Genomic DNA, 24,569 nt, shown 5'->3' with positions numbered 1-24,569 from the left:
CTTGGTTTAGGTATATCTCATTGAAATCTCGTGAGATTACGGACCTTGACTAGACTGACCGGCCGCACTGCACATGCTGCACTCTGGAGTTCACAAAACACAGAAAGTGCACAACATACGCACATCACAGCTGCCTCATGCACAGGGCACTCAGGCTTAGTTAGTTATGTTTACGAAAACAAACAAACAAACAATAAATAAATAAATAAATAAATAAATACTAACAAGCATCAACAAGAGAATAATTACAAATCATTACCAACTGCAAGAATTACTATATGTTCTCCTATATGCGAAATTGTCACACTTTGTACATACCCCAATGCACAGGCACTCGAATCAATCTGTAAGATTTAAAAAATATATATATAGTGAATAAGAGGCTCTTATTCACTATACATTTTAAATTAAAAATCATACAGATTGATTCGAGTGCCTGTGCTCCAATGGGGGTACGTATCATGAGTATGTACAATTGTGGGGTATGTGGCCATTTCGCATATAGGAAAACATAATAGTAATTCTTATTATTGATATTTGTAACTACTCTCTTGTTGATGCTTTTCACTATTTATTTATTTATTCATTCATTTACGGTTTGTTTGTTTGTTTATTTAGTTTGTTTGTTTGTTTGTTTGTTTGGTTGGTTGGTTGATTGTTTGTTTGTTTGTTTTCGTAGACATAACTAAGTAAGCCTGATTGCCCTTTGTTTCATTTAGATATTAAAAAGAAAACATTTTAGACACAGGTGTTTTTCTAGACTAGAAAGACTCATGGTAAATACCATTAGAAAACTACCCTGAAACTTATGTAAACAGTGAAGTGCTATATAGCGGAAGTATAAAGTGGCTAAGTTAGAAATGTTTTGTTTTCCTCGTATAAATGTCTTGCTGGCTCATGGTAGTGGTTTCAGGTATTGACACTCTTGAAATCCTTACAGCAAGAATCATGGGTCTATGAAAGAATACACAGAACATTAGCGCTGGATCACAGGCACTTGTTTCCCGAGATTTGTATCAGAATGTTTCTATCAGAATGCAATAAAATGTCTATAATATTGTCTTGTTTTAAATAGCCAACTATATATGAAAGGGGTAAAGTTAAACTTGCTTCTGTGATCACGCAAGTTCACTTTTAATACCGCGAAGTCTCTTCTTTCGTGGTGAGTGAACTTGCGCAATCACGGAAACAATTGTAATTTTACCTCTTTCATGTATAGTTGGCTAAATAAGATAATATTATCGATATTATCGACATTTTATTGTAATCTGATAGGAACATTCTGATACATATCTCGGAAAACAAGTGCCTGTGCTCTGGATATATACACTGCGGGGTTCCTACTCGTCGTCTCCCCTCATACGCCGGCCACGGGCGAATAGACAAATTTAATATGCATCGGTGGACAGTCTATGTTGAAAACTTCACCCAGATAAATTCATACCATCTCGTCACCATTTCATTCTCTATAAAACTGAAACTTTTTCCTTTTGAGCTTCAATACTAGATCGAACGCATTACGTGAATGTACCGTTCACTGCTTGCAGACGGTGCACGCGTTTCGCTAAACACCGGAGACAATGGGAAAAGGAAGAGACTAATACTAATAGAATATGCCACACCCACCCCCAATGGGCTGAGATGGAAGTTTTGCGGCTCGTAAGAGACAAAAAATCCCCCCCCCCCACGAATGTGAGATCACGGAGGTATACCTCCATGGTGAGATCATGGAAGTGGGGTTATACTTCCATGGTGAGATATTCCATCGCTGCCCATTGGTGTGTGGGATTCTTTTTCTCATGTCTCTTTTTTTCAGGTAGGAAAACAAGTTCAAACCAGGTTATTACTGATTGAAATAACAACACCAAGAACGTCTTTACTTTGTGTGTATATTTTGTGTAACTCCGCAAAAACATAGTTCCTTTATTAGTTCACATTCATAAAAACTAATTCCAGACATCGTAATTGAGATCAACACTGTCTTTATTAGTGGTCCAAGCTTTATTTGAAAGACTCACATCTGTATTACATACAGTAATAAATATTAAAATATTAGAAAAATATGATCGTTTCTTGAGTCTTTAAATACATATTTTTATCAAACTGTAAATGGTTATTAAAGTAAGTGTTGTGTTCCATTCAAGTAACAGGTAGATTTCATGATATAAAATATATATAGAGTAAATGTGGACAACATTCTATTTAAAACTTCTGAGCACTTCAATGACCTATATACTACTACTTATGATACTAGTAGTACTAGACAAGCTAAATTTGTAAACTTCAGGTAGTTCTTCTGTTGCAATATATATATATACACCGGGATATCTATTATTCTCACACTGGTTGTCCCACACTCTCTGCTTGGAGCAACATGAGAAGACTTACTCCATTGCAAGCAGGACTAAGTTCTGAGATGAGTACATGGTTCACAGGCATCGTTCAAGAATAAACAAAATCTCTCGGTGCATACTGAGTTTACAGTTCTCTTCAGCGACATAACATTTGCATCAAAAACTTTTGCAATTATGTCTCTGTCAAGTTGAAAATTCACACTGTCGTTCAAGTATGCATAGTGTAGGGTTTTGTGTACACCGTATAGAGTTTTGTCGAAAGTTGTCTTTTTCGTAATTTATCTTTTACTATTTTTACTGCTGAAAATAAAACATGGTGTGCATTGAGGTCCTACTAATTTACTGCCCGTGAGACACAAGAAGTGCCCGGGAGCAAACCAGTGGCCGAGTGGCACTCAAAAAAGTTTATATTTCTGTGCATTGGGCCGCTGCAAATATACATTCACCAAAATTTTATGGATCCATGCCACCTGATTGCTGCTTTTCCAGGCTTACACTTTATCTGTGTCATCTTGTTTTCTGGAATGCACCATTCTGTAGAAGGGGTGCTGAATTTGGATTAAGCTGAAGGCTGCAACCCTGATACTTGTCATTGAGGGCGCATGATGCATAGAATTCTATAGTATATTACACTGCTTGTTGTCTGCCGTCAATGGTGTCTTTTTGAAAAGTGGCTGTTTACTTCAGTCTAGTGGGCTGATTTCCAATATGGTGTCGGTCACAATACTCATATTTTCAAAATCACAAAAAAATAGAAAAGAACATAGTGACTTGAAATTAACAAATCTGAGTAAGCTACCCTCTAAGGAACATGCAGACCAAATATCAAAGTCTTCTAACTATCAGTTTTGGAGAAGAAGAAGAAAATTTTAAAAAGTTGACAGACAGACGACGGACAACTGAGAATCAACCTAACCCTTAAGCTCCACTCAGCTGTTGCTGACAGTGGAGCTAAAAATGGCACAATCATGATAAAAATCTGAATCAGTATTCAAAATGTTGGCACAGTGGTGTCTGTTCTGTTGTTCTGGCCTATATGGTGCACTCCCCTCTATCAAGTAATGGTAGAATCCTGGAATTTGCATAACAAAATGATATGAGAGATGGGGATGGGGGGGGGGGGGTATTTACAATGATGTGAAACACCTTGTTCACTGAAAAAAGAAAGGTTTATACATATGAATATTGATTTTTGTATTTCTAGTATAGATAATAGCTGGTCGAGTCAAAGATCATTCGGCAAATATACACCAAAACGTCTATATTGCAGAACACTTGAAACTAAAACTACACAGTGTGTGTATTTCTTGGACTTCAAAAAAGTACAAAATTTAACTGAAATATGTGAATATTGTATACAGAAATAAAATACAAGCAGCATATCAAATTGTTTTGCCCAAATGGAAGGAACAGAACCAGGAGTTGATTTAGCTAAAAACTGTAACACAAAGGCACTATGATGAAGTCAAAAACATTAGCTAAAATGAATCCCTATGATCTTGACCATAGTGTTTCGTACCAAAAAAATTGCATCTTTTTAGGGCTTAAACAACCTATTTACATAAATATGCATATTTCGTTCAACAACAACTATATTTAAAAAAATGTTCAAATACAGTAACTGGCATTTACAAAAAAATAAAGCACTTTGTCTTTCATTTTGAACACGGTTCATGCAGTGTACAAAACACGTCAATGCCAATATACAAAAAAATGACAAAATTTGGTATCAAGAAACACATTTGAAAACTGTCTTATTATATAGCAATGCTACAGTTATAGTCTCCATAATTTCATATTAATCTAAATGTCTTTATTGATTTGGCAACTTGAACTTGACCTAAATTTTGGCAGGTCACCAAATTGCAATAACTTGTATCGTTGCAAAGTCAGATCAAATAAATGGCAGGGCTTGAAATGTTTTCGACTTTTTTGTTTCTACATTTTAAACAATTCAGACAGAATTTGTAAAACATGTTTCTGCTTCCACAACTTCATTGTATTCAGGTGGAGGGTCGCTTTCTGTAATGTTAGGACTTTGTAATTCATTTGTGCATCCTTCAGAATGGAAACCACTGGACGTGTCCGATGACACAGATTCTTCATTTTGATTGCTACCTTTCGTGATAAAGCTGTTTGAATTTTGGCTCAATGGACAAACTTCAGTTGCACAGTCTGTGTACGCTTCATCGTTCTCATTCGCTGGGAATGTCGTCATGGAAATACCGTTCACTCGCCCCGTGATAGGCTCTAAATATAATCCTGAACCTCTAACTTCAGACCCATTTCTAGTTTTGGAATTCAACATCAGTGGTTGGTATTCAGTGACTTCTTCATTCAACAGATCGGTGTATGCAAAGGCACAAGAGTTTCTTTTTTCATACGCGTCGCTTAAGTCAATGTATTCCTGAAGGATAGAGACATCAAGATTTAGGAAACTCGTAGACAATATTCAAATTACATCAGATCAAAACACAATCTCTTTTATTACAGATGGAACAGACTTACAACTAACACAGCTTGTCACCCTTCACACACATACATGTCATGCATTCAACCTGCATATTCTGCATATATAATGACTCATTACCATAAATTTGAATATCACATGCATGTTAATAGCATAATTAGCATAAATACTACATAGTAAACTCATATGTCCAGTGGGCGTGTTCTGATGTTCAATTTTTCAAAAATATTCATGCATGTGTATCACCACATCTCTTGTCAATTTTCAACTTCTTAGGTTAGATCAAATTTTTGCGTGGCCTTCAACATCAACAACCTTTTACAAGTCATCAACTGAACTTCATTACTCTAGAAATGCATGTTCTTGGTTGGTGTTTATTTTCCCTTTATAAGAGGTTGGAATTATATTAAGTCTGTTTGTCGTACTTACTTGTCTGGTGTTGTCTTCAAGAAAACCACCCAGGATTTCTGCTAACTGATGGAAAGTGGGTCTCATTTTAGGAACCAAACACCAACAATCTCCCATTACTTGATAACTGTAATGTATAAATAGTAAACAAAGACATCAAAACAAATGCGAGTTTAAATCCTGTAATATTCAAATCCATGCAATTTTCAGATTTTAATTATAAGAAGTAAATCACAGCTTACACAACTCCATTCACATCTGTACTCCATGACAATCAAACAATTCAAAAAGGAAATCGTTGAAAACATTAACATGCACCGTACAGTTTTTTAAATATTGCTCGTTGACAATATTATATCAAAAGGAAGCCATTTTAGAACCCAATATGGCCGCCAAATACTGTGTTAACTCGATGAGAAAATAAAAGATCATTAGTTTCCTTGAAAACAAGATGTTGAACCATGAAATTTCTTATAATTTATAATTTCAAAAGGCGCTGCAACAAGCTTTCATATGACAAAGTTTGGAGAGATTTGAATAACTTTGATTTTTGTGTGAATTGAACAGTCTACCTCACTGTGTCTCCTGGAATTGGACACATTCTACCTCTGTGTCTCCTAAAGCTGTATCAACATATTATTTACGTCATCTTATGCTGTAATTCAATAACTTCAAGTTTAGAAATAAATACTTACATTTCTTGGGGGGCAAGTTCAGGACATCTCATTTTGTAACCACTTCGCATTCTTTCAAAGAAATGTTCATCAATCTGCAATCCTGGGTATGGAGTTGCACCAAGTGAGAAAATCTCCCACAGTAGGATACCAAATGACCACCTGATGATAAAAACAAATATCATCAATTAAAAACTTAATTATTATGTGCTATTTCAACTTGATTCTTTCTGAATCTTTGGTATTTTTTTTTCTTCAAAATGCATGAACTTACTTTCCTATCTTGTTTACTTGTTACCACACTTGTTGTTACCAAACATCAAACTACGTAAATACAGAGAAACACAGCTACAACAATGAGTTGTACTTTAATACATTGTAATCTGGACCCTAGGGTTTGGACACATGTAATAACATGAATTATTGAAAAGATGTAAAAGTAAGTGCTGATCTATAATATGATTAATAGACAGGTGTTACAATGTAATATCAAAGCATCTACCATGCATATGTTTGTGTGTTAGGGGTGTGTGTGTAATATGTCTCTGTGTCTGTGTGTGTCTGTGTCTGTGTCTGTGTCTGTGTCTGTGAATGTATATATTTCTGTCTGTGTATGTGTCTATATGTGTTTACGCATGTGAGTATCTGTGTTTGTGCATGTGTGTCTGTGTCAGTGTGCGTGCATGCATGTGTGTGTGTGTGTGTGCAGTGTGTGTGTGTGTATGTGTGTGTGTGTGTGTGTGGGTCTACATGTGTGTGTGTGTGTGTGTGTGTGTGTGTGTGTGTGTGTGTGTGTGTGTGTGTGTATGTGTGGAGCTGTGTGTGTGTGTGTGGGTCTACATGTCTTTGTGTAGCTGTTTATTGTAAAATATTTGTATCAAAGACTTACACGTCACTTTGTGTTGTGAAAACTTTGTCATCCATGATAGATTCTGGAGCCATCCACTTGATTGGTAACCGACACTGAGAGAGAGAGAGAAAACACAAATATTAAATCAATATAGAGATTGAAGTGAAATAAATGTCATCTCTATGGGGATAAGAAGTCATTTAAATTATAGCAAATAGGTTATAAGTAATAAAATAAGTAATTTTTTGAAACTGAATATGTTCAACTGATTTTATCAAAAAATTCAAACTAACAGACAGACTGTATCAAATGATTGCAGAGATGCTGCTTACCGATCCTTTAGTTATGTAGTTAGGGTCATCGTAGACATCTCTTGAGAGACCAAAGTCACAAATTTTGACAACGTTATTTTCTGCTACCAGTATATTGCGTGCAGCTAGATCTCGGTGAATCACCTGTAAAATAACGATATGGTGTTATTGGTTAGTAGACGACTCAAACCATGCATATATTATATCTTTGGTTTATATCGAATTATGATAGACATGATAATATTGTATAAAATGTGACACCAAGTAAGATAACATGATACCAGATACCATCACATCACACTGCACCACACCACATCACATATAACACATCACACCACACCACATATAACACATCACACCACATCACATCACATCACACCACATCACTACCAAATCCTGTAGTAGTCACATAACTATATATTTACCCTCTTAGATGCCAGGAATTCCATGCCCCTTGCCACTTGGAAACCAAAACATGTCAGGTCATGTAAACTTATAGGATATTCTTTATATTCAAACACATCATCATAATTGTCTTGGTCGGATGACGGACTGGTACTACTGGGTGTTGATATGGGTCCTAACACAAAGCTATCACGTCGTGTACGTAGATACTCACACAGGTTACCATGCTTACAATACTCAATAATCAAATACAGACCTGAAAAAAATATAATGTGATTGGAAAATATTACTACTATATTACTATGTGTCTTTTTGCATACAGCACCGCACCTCTGGAACACTTTGTCTCTGGAAATACGTCAAAAGCCCAAAGCTTGTTCTTTTAGGACAAACTTTAAAATATATCTTTCCAGCAGAGCTTTCAATGTGTATACGTAATTGTACAATGCCTTTAAACTTTACATAGTAGTGGATACTGGCACTTTATAAATGACTGGATTGATTGATTGATTGATTGATTGATTGGTTGATTGGTTGATTGATTGATTGATTGATTGATTGATTGATTGATTGATTGATTGATTGATTGATTGATTGATGACAACTTTTCATTTCTGAGGGATAAAATTTACATTAACCATAATATCTGGGTACAGGTATGTCAAAAGTTTTACCATCAAACAAAACTCACATGATTTTGTTTTTTCCAGTCACCCAATTTTTCATATCCTAAATAATTGTTTGACCCTCAGGTTAAATTATACACCTCTATTTTTTCATATCCTACATAACAACTCAGTTGGCAGTTTGCAACTTGCAGGTGGCAGTTTTGCAACTCGCAGGTTGCAGTTCGCAGTCTTCTTTATTTTTTTGCTTTGGTTAAATTGAATACCTTTTGATAGCAAACCACTATGAAAAGAAATATTGCTACTAACCTACAATGTAAAATAGCAGCAAGACTGTTTTGGTGGTCTTGTCCTGCTCAGTTGAAAACGTACTAGTGACCAGGTTTAGGAACCCCCTGTATTCAGTCACTAAGTACCCTAGAAATGTGTTATTTGTGAATCAGGTAGATTACAATGTTGTGTTTATACTTACAATCAGTGGTACACGCTCCAAGCAAGTTGACAATGTTCAAGTGCTGACCAATATGAATCAATATCTTGAGTTCCATCCACAAAGCTCTCGTCTCACTCTCTGATGCATCCTCTGTAAAGTCAAGACATAATAAAATGTATTAGACATAAATACCAGTAGTAATTCAATACAAGAAACAGTTTGACTAAGTAATTTGACACGTACCATATTTCACACCATGAATATTTTCACTCGAGGTTTTACAAGAAGTTTGAATTAAATTTAAATGGAATCCTAACTACACAACTAAGCTTTGAAGTTTTGTCTTCTCTGAGTTCAATTTCAAAACCAACATCATCAAAAAATATCTGAAGAAGCAACACCTAGTACATGAAGTTATATTCAATGTTTTGAACAACTACTGATGGTCTAAAATGTAAAAAAAAAAGTCTTGTGTAAAATGATTACTTTGAATTCTTTTCAATATTTTATCCGTTATTATTTCAATATGGCACCTCATTCAAAATCATTTGAGTGACAGGTTTATTACATTTGTATCAAAATATTTTGTCATGAAACTATTTTTTCCAATGGGATATAGTTTTGGTACAAATTTGAAATCAACAGTCTTGTGAAAGTTTCTGGATCTCAAAAGAATATACTTGAAGTCTGATTGTAGATGTCACCTACCTTTAAGCATTTTGACAGCAACAGTAGTAACATCAGATGAACCATTCACTCCCCATGCTGCTGCTTTCACAACTCGACCAAATGCACCTTTCCCTATAGTTTGCCCAATCCTCAGTCTTTCCTTGGGAAATTCCCATCCTTCATCATATGGTACTTTCTCACAGGCTTCCTCAAGTCCTACCTCCACGCCATCCTCGATGATGGGTGGGAAGGACATTTCTTTGACATCGCCATGGTAATTCCTCTGGAGAGATAGAGTGATCAAAGACTCATGAATATTCATGTTACTCTATAAAGCTGATGTGAGTGTCAAAGAAGCGACAAGTTTCTCCAAACATACTATTTCAAGACTGTCTTTTCTTGTTCTGTAATTTTCAAGAAACAGAAAATTTACACACAAAAAATTCTAGTCTTCATTTCTCAGAAAAACAGCAGACTGGTACAATTACAAGAGGGAAAACTCCCTGTTGAAGTCCTTTACATCTGATGCATTGTGGGATAGTAAAATTATGGTACATGGTAAACCATGTACATTGTATTACCCTGTCTGATGCATTATGGGATAGCAAAATCCTAGTACAAGGTAAAACCTGCAGATTGTATTACCCTGACTGATGTATTGTGGGAAGGTAACTTCCAGGTATATGGTAAACCTTGCTGATAATACTAACCTGTCTGTATCTCCTCAATGTTATGATAACAATAATAATGACCACAAGAGCCACAGCTATAGCGCCACCAAGCATTGCCAACATATGAATCTGGCTATCTGACAGTGGAACAGTACCTGATCTTTGTTCTTGGTATGCTCGAGCTGTTAAAATAAAAAATTGTCAATTGTGGTAAAGTAAAATTACTACTATAATAATACATGAATACACACACGCATGCAAGCAAACACACACAAATACACACACACACACACACACACACACACACACACACACACACACACACACACACACACACACACACACACAGACACACTCACACACACAGACACACACACACACACACACACACACACACACACACAAAGATAGGAATGGGTGGGAAAGCAAAACACTCAAAGTTAAACTTAGCGCAATATTTGCGTTGTCGTACAACTTCATGTTCAGGGTAACTATAGATATAATTTACAGTTCTAACAGATTTAAAGTTCTAACCAAAATACATTTTTTTGTAACTAATTTGCATCATAATAATCCAGCCATCCTACGTTGGAAGTGTACTTAATCAAGACAAGTATAGTAACATCCTAATCAAACTTTAAAGTGCTGGGTCTACAAGGTTTGCACTTCTTTATTTGGAACTATACCAATGTTTAATTTTCAGTTTATAGGTGATGAAACAGCTGTCTTATACAACATATTACATAATCAAGTCATAAACCAAACTGGCCATGCTACACACTTTATCACCAGAGGAAAAGGTACAGTAAACTTTTAATGGCTAATTAACAATGTACTGTTCTCAGCTAATGAGAACAAATCTACACATTCTCAACAAAGTTAAGCCCAATGTACTGGGTAATTTGAAAGTTGAAGATTTTTGAGGAAAAAGCATACATTTCTTTTTACCTAATTTGCAGATTACTAATGAGATCACCTTGTGCTTGAGATTTCTGCACATGCAGATCCCTACATTCCCATGAAATTTTAAGCTTAATCTGTTAATTATTTTGCAAATGACAAATTAACCAAAACCACAAACTTTTTAGACTTTATTTGCATATAACTTATAGTATCAACATGTTATGACTATTCCATAGAATAACACTATAACTTTGTGACATCTCACCAAGACAAGTCTTTCACCAAGTACTTTTTGAGCTATAAATTCTTGACCAAATTCACATTTTTACACCTAAATTGCATATCACTTATGACATCATTATGTGCTTAATTTTTCTTTTCATCTATACACCCCAGATGCATCCCCATTAAATTTCAGCCCAATCTGCTCAGTAGTTTTGGAATTAAAGATTTCTGACCAAAGAGACACATTTTTAGCCCTAATTTGCATATTAATGATGAAATCATCATGTTGTGAACAATTCTTAATCTAAACACCTCTAAGAATGTTCCCACCCAATTTCAGACTGATTTGGCCTGTAGTTTTTGAGTGTAAATTTTTTGACCAAAAATCACACACGGGTGGTAAGATATCATTTTGATTTGAACAATTTCACAACTAGACATCAGAGTTAATATACCCACCAAATAGAGAGGTTTAGATGCGTGTATTTATGTGTGTTCTATTCGCATAGCGTCATAGTCGCATGATTTGAAGCAACCCAGGTGTTCTGTATTAGACGATGCTACGTCAAAGTGGTGGTCTACACGTAATTGTGAAAATGTGTTAAGTTTTCGTCATTTTTCTTCTATTAAATATCATATTTTTTATATCAAAGTTCAGAAACATAACTGTAAACTAATTGTTCTGTTTTTCATTTGGGAAGGTGCGGGAAAAATTGCAAAAATATCGACAAATACCGACAAACAAAGTCATGTGTGTGTGGCCGTCTGGACAGAAGATGCCAACATGCGTGTGCACATTCCACTGTCATGTTCTGAATGTGTAACTAAACACAACTTTGTACGTGTCATTTCATATGTGTATGCATTCTAACGTGTATCTAAACCTCCCTAATATCATGGCAATCGGTCTGGCAGTTTTTGACTTTAAGTTTACACACACACACACACACACACACACACACACACACACACACACACACACACACACACACACACACACACACACACACACACACACACACTTCGCGATGCCTATACCACTACTGAACCTTATTAGTTCAGTTGTGCTAAAACAGAATTTTATGGATCCCCTTCACCATGTAAAACAGTCCAACTTAAAATCGTTACATGTACGTACCAACTTCTATGCTGCTATCATTCCACTGTGTTGCCAAAATATTTGTAGCAAAGCATCGATACGTTCCCATCTCAGGTGCCTTGATTTGTATTAGATGTAGATTACTTTCCACAGAGAAAGATTTCATAGTAAATGTAGTGTACAGTTTCTTGGGTATAGTCATGACATAGGTAGAGTTGATTCTTTTACCCCATTCTACCACTGGTTTCGGATTTCCTGACACCAGACATCTAAGTGTTATGTTTTCGTTTTCGTGAGTGTAGGTATTTTTAGGTTGAATGTCCACTGTGGGTTTCTCTGAAACAGAAGTAAACAACAACAAAATTATACTCGAGTACACACATACAAAGAATATCATAAATTCTTCAAGATTTACACTTCTCCAATCTTGGAAGCTTTACTGATATTTTTTTAACAAAATTTCAACATAGAAACTATAAATTAAAAGTCAAATGGAAACCTTAAATATAACTGCATAAGTTTGTTTCAGTTCACCGAGTATAAACAATAACTAATCCTAACAAAATTTACCAACTGTTGTAACTTAACAAAGTTTATACAATGATGGCGGCCATGATGAATACATTACGACACATCTCATATACTACAACCAAATCAAATGAAATGACCACAGTACACTTTCTATAAAAAAATCTGTGAAGGGCAGTACAGGTAAAATCTAACAGAATTCACCACATATTTTGTAGGGGTTTCCACCAAACTAGCAATCAGGAATGTTTTATGCATTATTTTCACTAATTTCCCATTTCTGCTGACAAAGGTTCCCAAACTTTAGCAAACACACTGTCCTGCATTCCTAAGCATTATCAAAATTATGGTGCAATGAATGGAATGTATTGAAAATTTTACAATATGTCCCATTTCTGTTATTAGGGTTTCAAAACTGGAGCAAACACACTGTCCTGAACTGAATATTGGCCATTATATTTAGTATGGAGCGTCTTTGCTATCTTGTACTACAGTTATGGATTACAACAGTACAAGTTTAAGTTACTATACAGCAACGATAGCATCACAGATTCCAAACAAGAAATCTTCAAACTAGATATTACAAATATATTCTTACTCCATATATCAATATAAGCACTGCTATTGACATATCCTCCTGCATTGGTAGCTTTGCATGTATAAACCCCGGTATCGTGCATGGTGATTCTACGGATAGTCAGAGTTGATGTCACCATTTCACCTTCCACTTCACTGATATCGTTATTCTCTATCCATTCATCGTTTTTATACCAAGTGATGACTGGTTCAAGAATACTGCTGGCTTGGCACACTAGACTAAAACTTCCAATGGTGGCCGATACATCCTGTTGTTTTAAATGCTTGATTATGGTTGGTTTGCTGATTGCTACAATACAAATACAGAGTGGGTACATTACATCAGTCTACAGAGTTATAGAAAAAAGTTGGTCCAGAGTAACAGAATAATCTTATCTGATCCTTACATCTCCAATCATAAAATAGCACTTAATGTGATGACCTGGGATTGAAACATGGCCCTTTATACAAATAGATTGGATTAAGATTAAAATCTAGGTGTGAAAAACTGATGTCTGGCAGAGTTGTAGAAAAAAGGATCTATCCAAGCCTTACGGCACCACTATAATAACATAATACTAATGTGAGATCTTGGGACTGATACCTTGGCCTTTAAAATGTTTCTCACACAGTACCTTTGTACAAAATTTTCACAGAACTGCTACTGAACTTCACTTGTAACCTAAACATTTTGATTCAACATTTTTTCCAAAACTATTTTCAGACAGACAAATACTTATCTTACTTCGCTGTCAATGTTTTTTATACTTATAATTTGTTTTGTTTTTCAGAAACCACATACGATTAAAAGTCTCTTTTACAGGCAAGAGAATCCTTTTTTTTTTTGAGGAATACAAAATGCCAATGTATGACAAAGACAAAATCAACACAACTTTCAAAGGCTCACAGCTTACCATTAACTTGAAGATCGTAAGATATCATTTGAACAGCTTTCTGTGTTGCATCATCATCTTGTCCCCTCCTTTTAGTCACCGTACAGTCATACGATCCAGAATCGTTTTGTTGAGGTGACAGTAAAATCAGAGTGGAGACGTGTGAGTACTCAGTTTCTGTTTCATTGATCATGATGTCCTTTGTCAACTCTTGTATGAAGTAGCGAGACTCGTTTTCATCGATACGCCGACTCCATTCGATGTTTCTATAGGCATATTTATTGGCTTGACAGGTTATATTGACTGGTATTGTTTCAACAGCAGGGTTAGGATCAGCAGATATAGATAAGCCATCTTCTACGTCTGTAAATAATAATAACAACAATAATAAAAGTTAGTTTTCACACTTTCACATCATCTTCTTCCACCACAATATTTTTGTTTGTTCAGCTACGGAAAATATGAGTGACCTAAGGGGTCTTGACCCAGTATAACTTGTGATTTGGGTGCGAGTTGTTGTGACAAAAATTTGTATGTCTGTAATTTTTCTGCAGAATGAAGAAATGTGTTCAAGAATAATATACTTATATGTTGATTTATAATGTACATATTTTCATAGATATTTAGTTTTGTTTTCACTGCCCTCTTTATATTTTATCATGTATTTATTATAAATGTTATAAGTAGCTATTTTCTGGTCTCCTTTTACCTACCTCAAAAAATGTATTATTTATTTTGTCTCCAAATGTAAATTTAATAAGTAGGTAATAAAGAAGATATATATATCTGTGCATGAATAATTTATGAAAAATCATGATAAATAATACAATAATTGTGAAACTGAACATTTTTATGTATATTTCAAGCATAGTAGACGTTGATGTTTGTAAAAGTGTTGTCGTGAAATAAAACAACCTTTGCATAAATTCTGTATTTTCTGTTTGAATGTGTAAAACTTGGCTTGTATGGTGACAATTCACGTTGTACAATATGTGAAATGTTCTGTAGTTGGGTTTAAAATTGTCTTGGTATAAAAATGAAATGCCACGTTATGTAAGTGCGGACACCAAACTAAATAAAACAAATTCTTACACTTACCCGTTAATTTAAACTCAACATCTTCTGTGACATTATTTGGGAAGGGTGGAGAGGAGGCAACACAGCGATACCACCCTGGTTGGACGGCTGCTGTGATGTGTAGACTGCTTTTACCAGGTCTGACGTTTTCTACGTAGTGAAATCCTGGTATAGAGGGCGTATCTGGGCTAGAGATAGGATTCCATTGGTTGAAGTTTGAAAACGACTTTTTGCAATCCTCTAACTCAGTGCATGGTTTCCATAGCCACGTTACCGTGGGAACAGGTTGACCACTGGCTTCACAGTCCAGCCTGTAACTTTCTTTCTGCCTAAACAATGGTGGATTCGTTTCAGTCGGAAGTGGGATTTGCTTGATGGTGATTTGGGGACGGTCTGAAAAGCACAAACACGTAAGAATTGTAATAAAAATGTCAGAAATAAAATGTTTTAATTTGTGTTTTAATACTTCAACACAGTGACTATCCTGTATAAGAGACCTGCTGGAAATGACAAAATGATGCACAAGGAACCTGATAACATGAAATAACACACACTACACTTTTCTAGAGTCTCAACAAAGCTAGTACTGTCCAATCACCAGCAATGTCATCTTACAAATGGCAACCAATCAAATCCAATGTCTGTTTACTGTGTTTAAAGAGATAACAAAGGTTTTTCCTGATCAAACTGATAACACTTCCTGTGAAATTCAATGACAATACAATTGACCTTAAAAAAAATATTGCACAGAATTTTACTTCTGTTGGTAGCAACGACACTCTTGTGATGGGTGCTTGTATTTGAGTAATTTAGTCAAGAAAATCATTGATCCTGATATGCAAATTATGTTTTCACCATAACCCGCCAAGTATAAATGCAACTAAGTCACATCATACCATCGGTATGTCATCGGGATCAAATTGGATTATATAAAGCTGTTGGTAATAATATATAATTTAGCATAGAATCTTGTTCTACATACATCCATTTGATTAGATGGGGAGAGAGATATCGAAGGGAATCGTAACCGTGGTAGCTTCTCGACTACTACCCTCCATTCATTATCACTTACCAATGACAACAAACTGTATACTTTCTTCCACATTCAGTCCATCGTCATTAGTTCCAACAAGTGTATAGTTGCCTTGGTGTTCTTCAGTTACTTCATCTATCAGCAACTTTCTTTGATCTTCATTCTCCAAAAGCGTAAAAGTAGAATTTTTGGAACTAATCGGTTCACCATCTTTAAACCACAAAAATTTGGCTTTAGGGTAAGCCTTGACAGTGAATACAATCTTAGCATATTTGACTCCCTTCTCTTCCATTATCGTGTACTCTCTTCGCATCGGTTGGATTTCAATGTAACCAGTTTCTGTAAGATAATAAAATAATAAATGTATGGGGTTACAAAACCTGCTACCAAGAGGAAGATGGCTACACTGCAACTGACAGGAACAGTTCCAAATGAACACTGAAGGCACACATAACTACATCCTTATAATGTTCATAAAACATTTGAAAACCTCTATCACATTTTTAGCAGCAGGAAAGCTCGAACCTGCAACCTGCGGACTGACACTCTAACCATTTGACCATCAAGAGTTCATGTACACCAAACATGAATATTTACATCATATTAGAGGATGCATATTACAGACATAAGTATCTCACCTAAAACTTTGACATGGGATGAAACTGTAGTTCTTCCTTTGTAGTTCACAGCAGTACAGTTGTAATAACCCTCATTGTCAAATCTGGCATTTCTTACTTCCAGCTCGGAATAAAATCGTCGAAAAGTTCTTGTTTCTTCTTTTCTTGCTGAATTATCAGTTATAAATGTGTTGTTAGAATTCTAGAAATAGATAGAAACAAAAGTGAAATATACAGAATTGCAAAATTTGCTTTATTTGTTCTCATAGTTTTAGTATTTCACAACTTTGTGTGTGTGTGTGTGTGTGTGTACAAACTGTAAGATGTGGGTGTGCATGTGTGTGTGTGTGTGCATGTGTGTATAAGAACTTTAAGATAATGATCAGTATGAATAAAAAAGTGCTTCATTATACAGCCCATTTCACGTTAGTGTTCACTGGCTCTGTTTGATACAACCATACAGTAACCAATAAGAAAATGCACATTTTAAAAGAGCAATGTTGCAATTTATTGCTACATTTTTCTAAATGAAATACACCATTGAAACGTACTGCAACTAGCTGCAGACACACAGGGGCCAATGTTTTGATATCTGCATTTGATGTCTGCATGGTGGAATATGTTAGTTCAGTTCATCTAGACAAAATGTGGCAAGAAACTGTATTCATTCAATCTTGCTATCTTAAAGTGTAGCGTGTGCAGTTTCTTAACAGTTTCTGTAAGGGTGTATAAAATAGAGCAAGACAACTGTTCTCTCACAATAAAAAAAAACCCACTGGTCTCACTCACTTGCTGTCCTGGGAAAGCCCATTCAAACATCATTGTGACACTTAGTGGTGCATCCACTATACAAGTCCTATGGAAATGTTCCCCCTGTACCACTTCAGGTTTACTCTTCTCAATCATTGGTTGTGGAATGGGTGCATCAGCTGTAATCAAATAAAGAATAGTGCCAATGGCATTGAAGCACAATTGCAAGAATTCAAGATAGTGTACAGTACTCTTTTTTTCTTTTTTTTAGTGTACTCTTTTTTCTCTTTTTTTTTTGAGGTTTTATAATTGGTGGGTTGATTGCTGTTACACTAATTAATAGCCAACTCTGAGATGAACTGATGAACCATCACTTATCTTATCTTTGAATGAGACATTTGTTTGATTGTAGCTATGGGCATAGTTATGGTAACTATGAACATTTGTGATTATGTTTGAATGCTTATTCACTTAACTGCCCCTAACTATTCTCATTTTCGCCAAGGACAATGGCATTTGGCTTTTGCTATGGTCATGGTTGCTATGCACATTCTTACTTAACTTTGAATGCTCATGAACTTGAATACCCGGTACTTATCAGTGTTGCTGCCTCTGTAGAAGATGTAATTCACCTGTTGCTATGGGTCTGGTCTTTGTTGCCAGTCATTTTTTCAAAGCTGGTTCATGTGACTATGTCACTTGTTATTGTTACAACAGACAATGCCTTCCTTGGCTTTAAGTAAAGAATATACAACAAGATGCACATGTGTAGAGTTGTATATATCCTACTAATACCATAGCTCCCTTCGTGGTGATGATTTGATGACATTCGTTACACAACTGTATCCCCATCTCTTGTTTTCACATATACACCCAAATTCACACTCAGACCAGGTCACATTTTGATTGGTTGTCAGGAGCAACATGGTATTAAAGGCTATATAGCTACTATAAAGCTATCTACACAAAAAGTACACTCACCTTCATATATCAACAAATAGCGCACAGACTGTGTCACACCATTCAAGTTAGCTTTGCATGTACAAAGCCCATTATATTCAGGTATTCCTCCATCTCTGATAATGAAACCTCTAGCTGGATCATACCTAACCATATCTCCATCAACTGTTACGTGTCCTCGGCTATTTCTCAATATGACAGTGGTTGTTGGATCACTTACACGACATGGTATCGTAAATGACCAGTCGGCAAAGATTTTATATGACAGTCTTTCAGCAGGTAAAAGCAATTCTCCAGATCCTGAAACAAATGGATATCATATCATATCATACATGTGTGTCATGTGATTGTGAGTAGTTACAGATTTTAGGACCTGCTGTATGGGGAGATAGTGTGATGGTTCTGTCTGTCTGTCTGTCTGTCTGTCTGTCTGTCTGTGCACATGATACCTCCAAACTATGGCAGATATTTTACTAAAATAACGTTGATGTGGCCACTGCACAAAAAGTAATGGGAGAAATACACAGTGAGGACAATGGTTATCAAGTCTTGGGCTGTATTAATGGAAATGTCAAGTCAAGTTGTTACTGCATTTTTGTTAAGGGCGGTAAGCAGGTAAAATTTACCAGGGTTCCCCAGTCATTTTACCAGGTTCCCAAACAAAGTTATGGTAGAGTATATGAGGAACTATGCAACCTTTACCCCATTCCTTCACTCTATTACTCGGGTTCCCAAAACTTGGCAAAAACACCGAGTAATCAATACAAGTAGACTATTAGATAGAACTAAGTTTGGTTGCACTTTTCCTTTAACTTCATATCAGTGACACATAAAAGTGTACTCACTTCCACTCTTAACAAAGACATAGATCTCAGCTGTTGTCTCATTTTCGGGTTGGTAATCTTTTGAGTTTTTCAGTTCACATCGGTATCGTCCTGAATCTAAGTAAGTGGTGTTTACCACAGTCAGTACATTGGTATAATTTTTTTCATCACCTCTATCCGTCCGTTGTGTGGTAACTGTTGTAAGGCGAAAATTAATATCATTGTTTTTTAATTCTGGGTATTTCCAATCAATGTCTGATTGACTGTGACATGTTATCTCAAGAGTCTCTCCATTTGTGATTGAGATGCGATCTTCTGTGACGCTGAGATATGGCACCGATCGGTGATGTGAAGAACCTACAAAATATAATACATTCGATAAGTATGATTATTCCATGAAACAATGAGTTGTGTTGGGCATGATTTGGTTGGGTCGGTGTGATTGGGGAATATTTATAGATGTTAAATATTCCCAGTGTTGCTTATTACAAACAGGCACATTTCTATACAATGTTTATGTCGCGAATTTCAGCAATATTAACACTCATTTCAATTTAGATAAGTGTCTGTCATATGTCACCATCGTACAATCTGTGCTGTGACATGATGTGATGTGATGCAATCATGCAATAGGATGTGATGTGATGTGATGTGATGTGACATTTTCTGATGTGATGCAATGTGATGTGACGTGATGCAACGTGATGTGATGTGATGTGATGTGACATTTTTTGATGTGATGTGATGTGATGTAATGTGGTGTGATGCGATGTGACATCACATGATGTGACATTATTCTTTTCTGATCTAGCCAAAGTGGACATAATTTTTTTTCAGACTCCAGAAGAGTTGATCAGGTCATGACGAACACATGGAAATTAATACGGCCATCCTTATAACTTTATACCAAATCATATTTTATATAGGAGTGAGTGGAACAGTTCTGATAAATAAATTCAATCCTGACATTTCAAATGAAAGCATATATTTATAAGTGTGTTATGCATTGGACTGATTCATGTCATACAAGACAATTTCAAATCTTTACACCTCAACTATGCTATCAAAAGGTATTTATTGTAAAACAAACACTATACTCCATTGCAAATGTTATAAACGACATCAAATGATAGATGACCGAAACACATCAAGAGTTGAGATTCTGAATGGGAAAACAAACAAGAAGTCAGCAGCCACTACCATTTTGCTTTCAAAGTATTTGCCAAACATTCTAGAATTTCCCATTTCATTTGAAGAAAAATGTCCAAATAACAGCCAGTTGTGACACTACTTGCGATATCATTACTACCGCAAATATACACTAAAATAGTTCCATAATAGCTCCGGATATAATCATGAAACAGAACTCCTTTTAGAATTGATGAAGTGTTTTCAACACCATTAGTATTGTTATCTACAGACATCAGAGCTGTAGGGTCAACATGCAGCTTGTAGCGCAAAGTTGAACTCCGGAAAGACAGAATTGAAAGTCAATTCAACATAAATGTGTTGGGTGTCAAAAGATGAAATGGACTCTTGGAATGCAGCCAACAACAGCTTACATGTGCCATGCATCTGAGCCGCCACCTCTGTTTACTTCTGGGTCAAAAGAGAAATGGTCGTATCTCAATCACCGATTCGAACAAGTGGCTTACATCCCCACCATATAGTCTGTAAGGTTATTTTACACTCTGGGGGATTCAACATGTGAAGGAAAATACCAAGACATGAATGGAAACACAGGGTAAGATAATATAAATGCTAAAATTAATAGTTTGCATTTTAGTGAACTTTTGACATTTCTGCTGCACACAGGAAACCAAATTAAAATATACAAATGCTAGATTATTTGCATCTGTTGTTTTCTCAATATATAGAAATCTCCAAAGTTCTGGCCTAAAATTTCTTGAAGCTATTAAAGCCTTCTACGCAATATAGAATTTGACGAATTCAAATAGTGTATTTTTTTTTATTGAAAAAAAATTAAATTACGTATATTTTGTGATTATGAATCGACAACAGTTCTAGAATTTTTCAAAGAACAATTAATTCTCACACATGAATATAGTAGTCCATATGAACCACTACAAACTGAATCTGGGCATCCATAACTAAAATCCAGTGGTCACTAGACCTTGAAAAAACAACTTTTAAATTTGATCCCTAGCCAAATTCATAAACAGAATGACAAACACCATAGCCAAGTGAAGAGTATGCAAATTTATGCAAAACTCAAGACGGGTGCTTGTACTATTTGTAGGTAGCTTAAAAATACCCTTATCTTTCAAAATTTTGGCAGAACACGGAACATATATCATGTATCTAGGGCTATGTATATCTGGGTTGTGCATCAGTTAGGAAGTTAGTCAGACTTTACAATGTGTCTCTTAAATCAAACCCTGTAGTATCACACAACTCTGAACTGCATCATCTGACATTGCCATGGAAAACCCAGTGACATCACAATGCTTGGGGAAATGGGATTGGCTTTTGAGTACACCACGACCATATTTGGACTTCTGGCTGGGGTTACACATTAGGCAAAGGTCACAGGAATTTTAAACCACACAGCAGGGGGCTAGACTTTTAGTTTGTATTGGCAACTACTTAAAAATGAATTAAAGAGCCTGTTGATTTAATATTATTAATTTGAATAGTGTGCTATATGGTTTAGTCTGTTTACTCTCTACACTTGTTACAGATAAAAATATAGGGCTTCCTAATTTTTCCTACTCAGTGTGAATATAACAACTTCCTGTTCTGTCCATAATACCTAGAAATACTTATTAACATACAAAGATGTTATAAATAAACCATCCCTCTGTTCAACAGAGATATATAAGCTAACCACAAATTTTGTTGTTACTAGTAGGAGAACTAAATCACTGTTCAGAGAATCCTTTTTGTGTCAAGGTCTTCCTTCCTTACCTGATGACTTTGAACAAGGCTAAGTACACACACACACAGAGGTGTGTCAGTAACCACACAATAACCTAGGCCACTACAGGACAACCTATTGTCATCAGCTGCACCAACTTCAGATTAATTACCACGGTTGTTTGAGATTTTTAGCACATTTATCCATGAGTCTAGATATTCATTAGTACTTATAGGGTAAGCTCCAGCAAAACAGAAGGACTGTGGGTAATATTTACTATCATGGTCTAAGGTAATAATACATACCTATGTGTTTATTTTCCTCACATCTACAAATTACTACTGCTTAATACTTGGGTAGTTGCAGTGATAGAGGGAAAGTGGCCTGTCTATGGTCTGAGGGTACAGTAGCTACTTTGCATACCATGTACTTATTTCCTTCACAGCTAGAAATTACTGTATGAGTTGGTATGCCACAGTGATACCATTACTGGGACAAGCCATTAGCCAAGCAAGTGGACTTGTTATCAAAGAGTACCAATATTTACACATGTGATGATCGGCTCTTACATAACACAAGTAAACAGCTGTAAAACCTCTATTCGGCCATCTGCATGGACTGCAATTGAGGCAAACCTTATCTCCGTCTTATATCAGTTGTTATCAATTTATTAGGCTATTATAGGTAACGCTACAAACAGCTTTAGAGATGCAAACAACTTTTATGACACCCGTTTTCGCCAGGCAAGCCCGCGGGTTTGTTGCACTTGGACCGCTAATGGTTTGTGACTGTCATGCAGGGAATATGGCCTTTCTATAGTGGTCTGATCCTAAGGTAGCAACTTTGCATACCGATGTCTATTTTGCTCACAGCTAGAAACCATAGCGACCACTATCAACTACTTGAGAGATGGGTTTTATCTTACACATGTTCACAGTATGATTCTATACAAACACATTGGGCTGCAATACTGCATTAGCTCACACAGTAAACAATATAGCTATTTATGTCAGATATATGTAAACAATGGGAAAATATCTACTGAAATAATTGAAAATTTCAAATCAATTAAAATTGAAAATATATTTTATTCCAGATGACTTTAGACAACAATCGAAATATAGAAATAATACTCATTAGTTTTATAACTTTATTTTACATATTTTGAGAACTTTACTATTTTTTTTTTTGAGGGGGCAAAGTGTAGACCTATTTGTCAATTTTCAACAGTGTAATATTTCACTACCTGATGTTTAATTAGTGTACATTTCACCAGTGGTGTTTTAAGTACTATGTAAAATATTCAGGATACTGTGGGATATCTAATCTAGTATAATAAACAAAATAAAAGTTGCAATGTTGTGGTAATTGTTCTAGTTACTAATTTAACATTAATGTTGGAGTTGTTTGTTTACCATCTGAGTGAAGTGGGAGAGAGTATGTGTGTCATATTATCTGTGTAGTGACTAGCCAGCCTTGGTCTTATCAAAATTTGTTTACAATTAAACATCAGGGAGTGAAAGATTACACTGTGATCAATAGAGATTACTTGCTGTTAGTAGGTAGTTGTACAACTTGTAGTACAGCTTGAGACAGGCTAAGAGATACAGTTGGTAGAAGATTGTTGTAGTTTTAGCACAGCTTGAGACAGGCTAAGAGATACAGTTGATAGAAGATTGTTGTAATGTATTGACTTGGCTGATATCACACCTCTTTGTATGCTTGTGGAGGGTCTATGAATTAACAATTACCAAATCTGATTCTTTCTGGTGATGTTTTGACAACCTGTATCTCATTACCACTATCTACAAAACACATCTTGGACAATTGAATCATACAACTATCCCATGGACACTGAGACAGACAGACATGTCGACACTTTGCCATGCCTACAGCACTACTGAACCCTATCAGTTCAGTTGTGCTAAAAATTAAAATCTGTAGAAACCTGTTCGATCGTGCAGAACTGTCTGTGTTACTGTAAGATATAGTCAAGAGAAGCAAAATGGAAGGAAACAAAAGTTGAAACGTAAAAAATAAAAAACAAGAAAAATGTAAAGATGAACTAATGAGCAAAGGAAGTGGCTTAAGAAATCGAAAGCGTCGATTTCAGTGCGTCTTTGGTGTATATATTTGACCCCTGCCAGGAAAGCGTTTAGTCGCTAGAGTCCTTCCCTGGTTTTTCCCCTCCTACACACCCCTGTCAATCAACTAGCGTCTGTAGCTATTATTATTATTATTATTATTAGTAGTAGTAGTAGTAGTAGTAGTAGTACCATTCTTAGTGGAGCATCACTCTTTCTGCACCAAGCTTCACACGTGACATACACCATGG

The 24,569-nt window shown here is 35.7% G+C and overlaps 1 protein-coding gene across 1 annotated transcript; it reads right to left on the bottom strand.

The window, feature by feature from the left end:
• Window positions 1-4,033: 4,033 nt before the first annotated feature.
• Window positions 4,034-24,052, bottom strand: LOC144439178 (vascular endothelial growth factor receptor 1-like). The gene is made up of 19 exons (XM_078128449.1): window positions 23,986-24,052; window positions 19,378-19,713; window positions 18,554-18,832; window positions 17,612-17,751; window positions 16,844-17,024; window positions 16,245-16,544; window positions 15,194-15,565; window positions 14,117-14,458; window positions 13,225-13,512; window positions 12,138-12,434; window positions 9,911-10,053; window positions 9,240-9,483; window positions 8,571-8,681; window positions 7,493-7,728; window positions 7,089-7,211; window positions 6,796-6,869; window positions 5,928-6,068; window positions 5,254-5,359; window positions 4,034-4,761 (listed from the first exon to the last, which is right to left on the bottom strand). The coding sequence occupies exons 1-19, from the start codon at window positions 24,050-24,052 to the stop codon at window positions 4,309-4,311; spliced, it is 4,233 nt and encodes a 1,410-aa protein (XP_077984575.1). The 3' UTR covers window positions 4,034-4,308.
• Between the last annotated feature and the right edge of the window lie 517 nt (window positions 24,053-24,569).

This window comes from Glandiceps talaboti, chromosome 8 (assembly GCF_964340395.1).
Source record: "Glandiceps talaboti chromosome 8, keGlaTala1.1, whole genome shotgun sequence".
Classification (NCBI taxonomy): Eukaryota; Metazoa; Hemichordata; class Enteropneusta; family Spengelidae; genus Glandiceps; species Glandiceps talaboti.
Note: the sequence above shows the minus strand (reverse complement) of the source record. Positions and strands in the feature narration are given on the sequence as shown.

What these genes read in the sequence shown, in the direction of transcription:
- LOC144439178 (XM_078128449.1), bottom strand. Translation starts at nt 24,052, where the DNA reads ATGTGTTTTGTAGATAGTGGTAATGAGATACAGGTTGTCAAAACATCA. An exon ending in TTACGATCTTCAAGTTAATG is followed by an intron (nt 13,513 to 14,116) that starts GTAAGCTGTGAG and finishes TTTGTATTGTAG; the next exon opens with CAATCAGCAAACCAACCATA. An exon ending in ACTACATAACTAAAGGATCG is followed by an intron (nt 6,870 to 7,088) that starts GTAAGCAGCATC and finishes TCTCTCTCTCAG; the next exon opens with TGTCGGTTACCAATCAAGTG.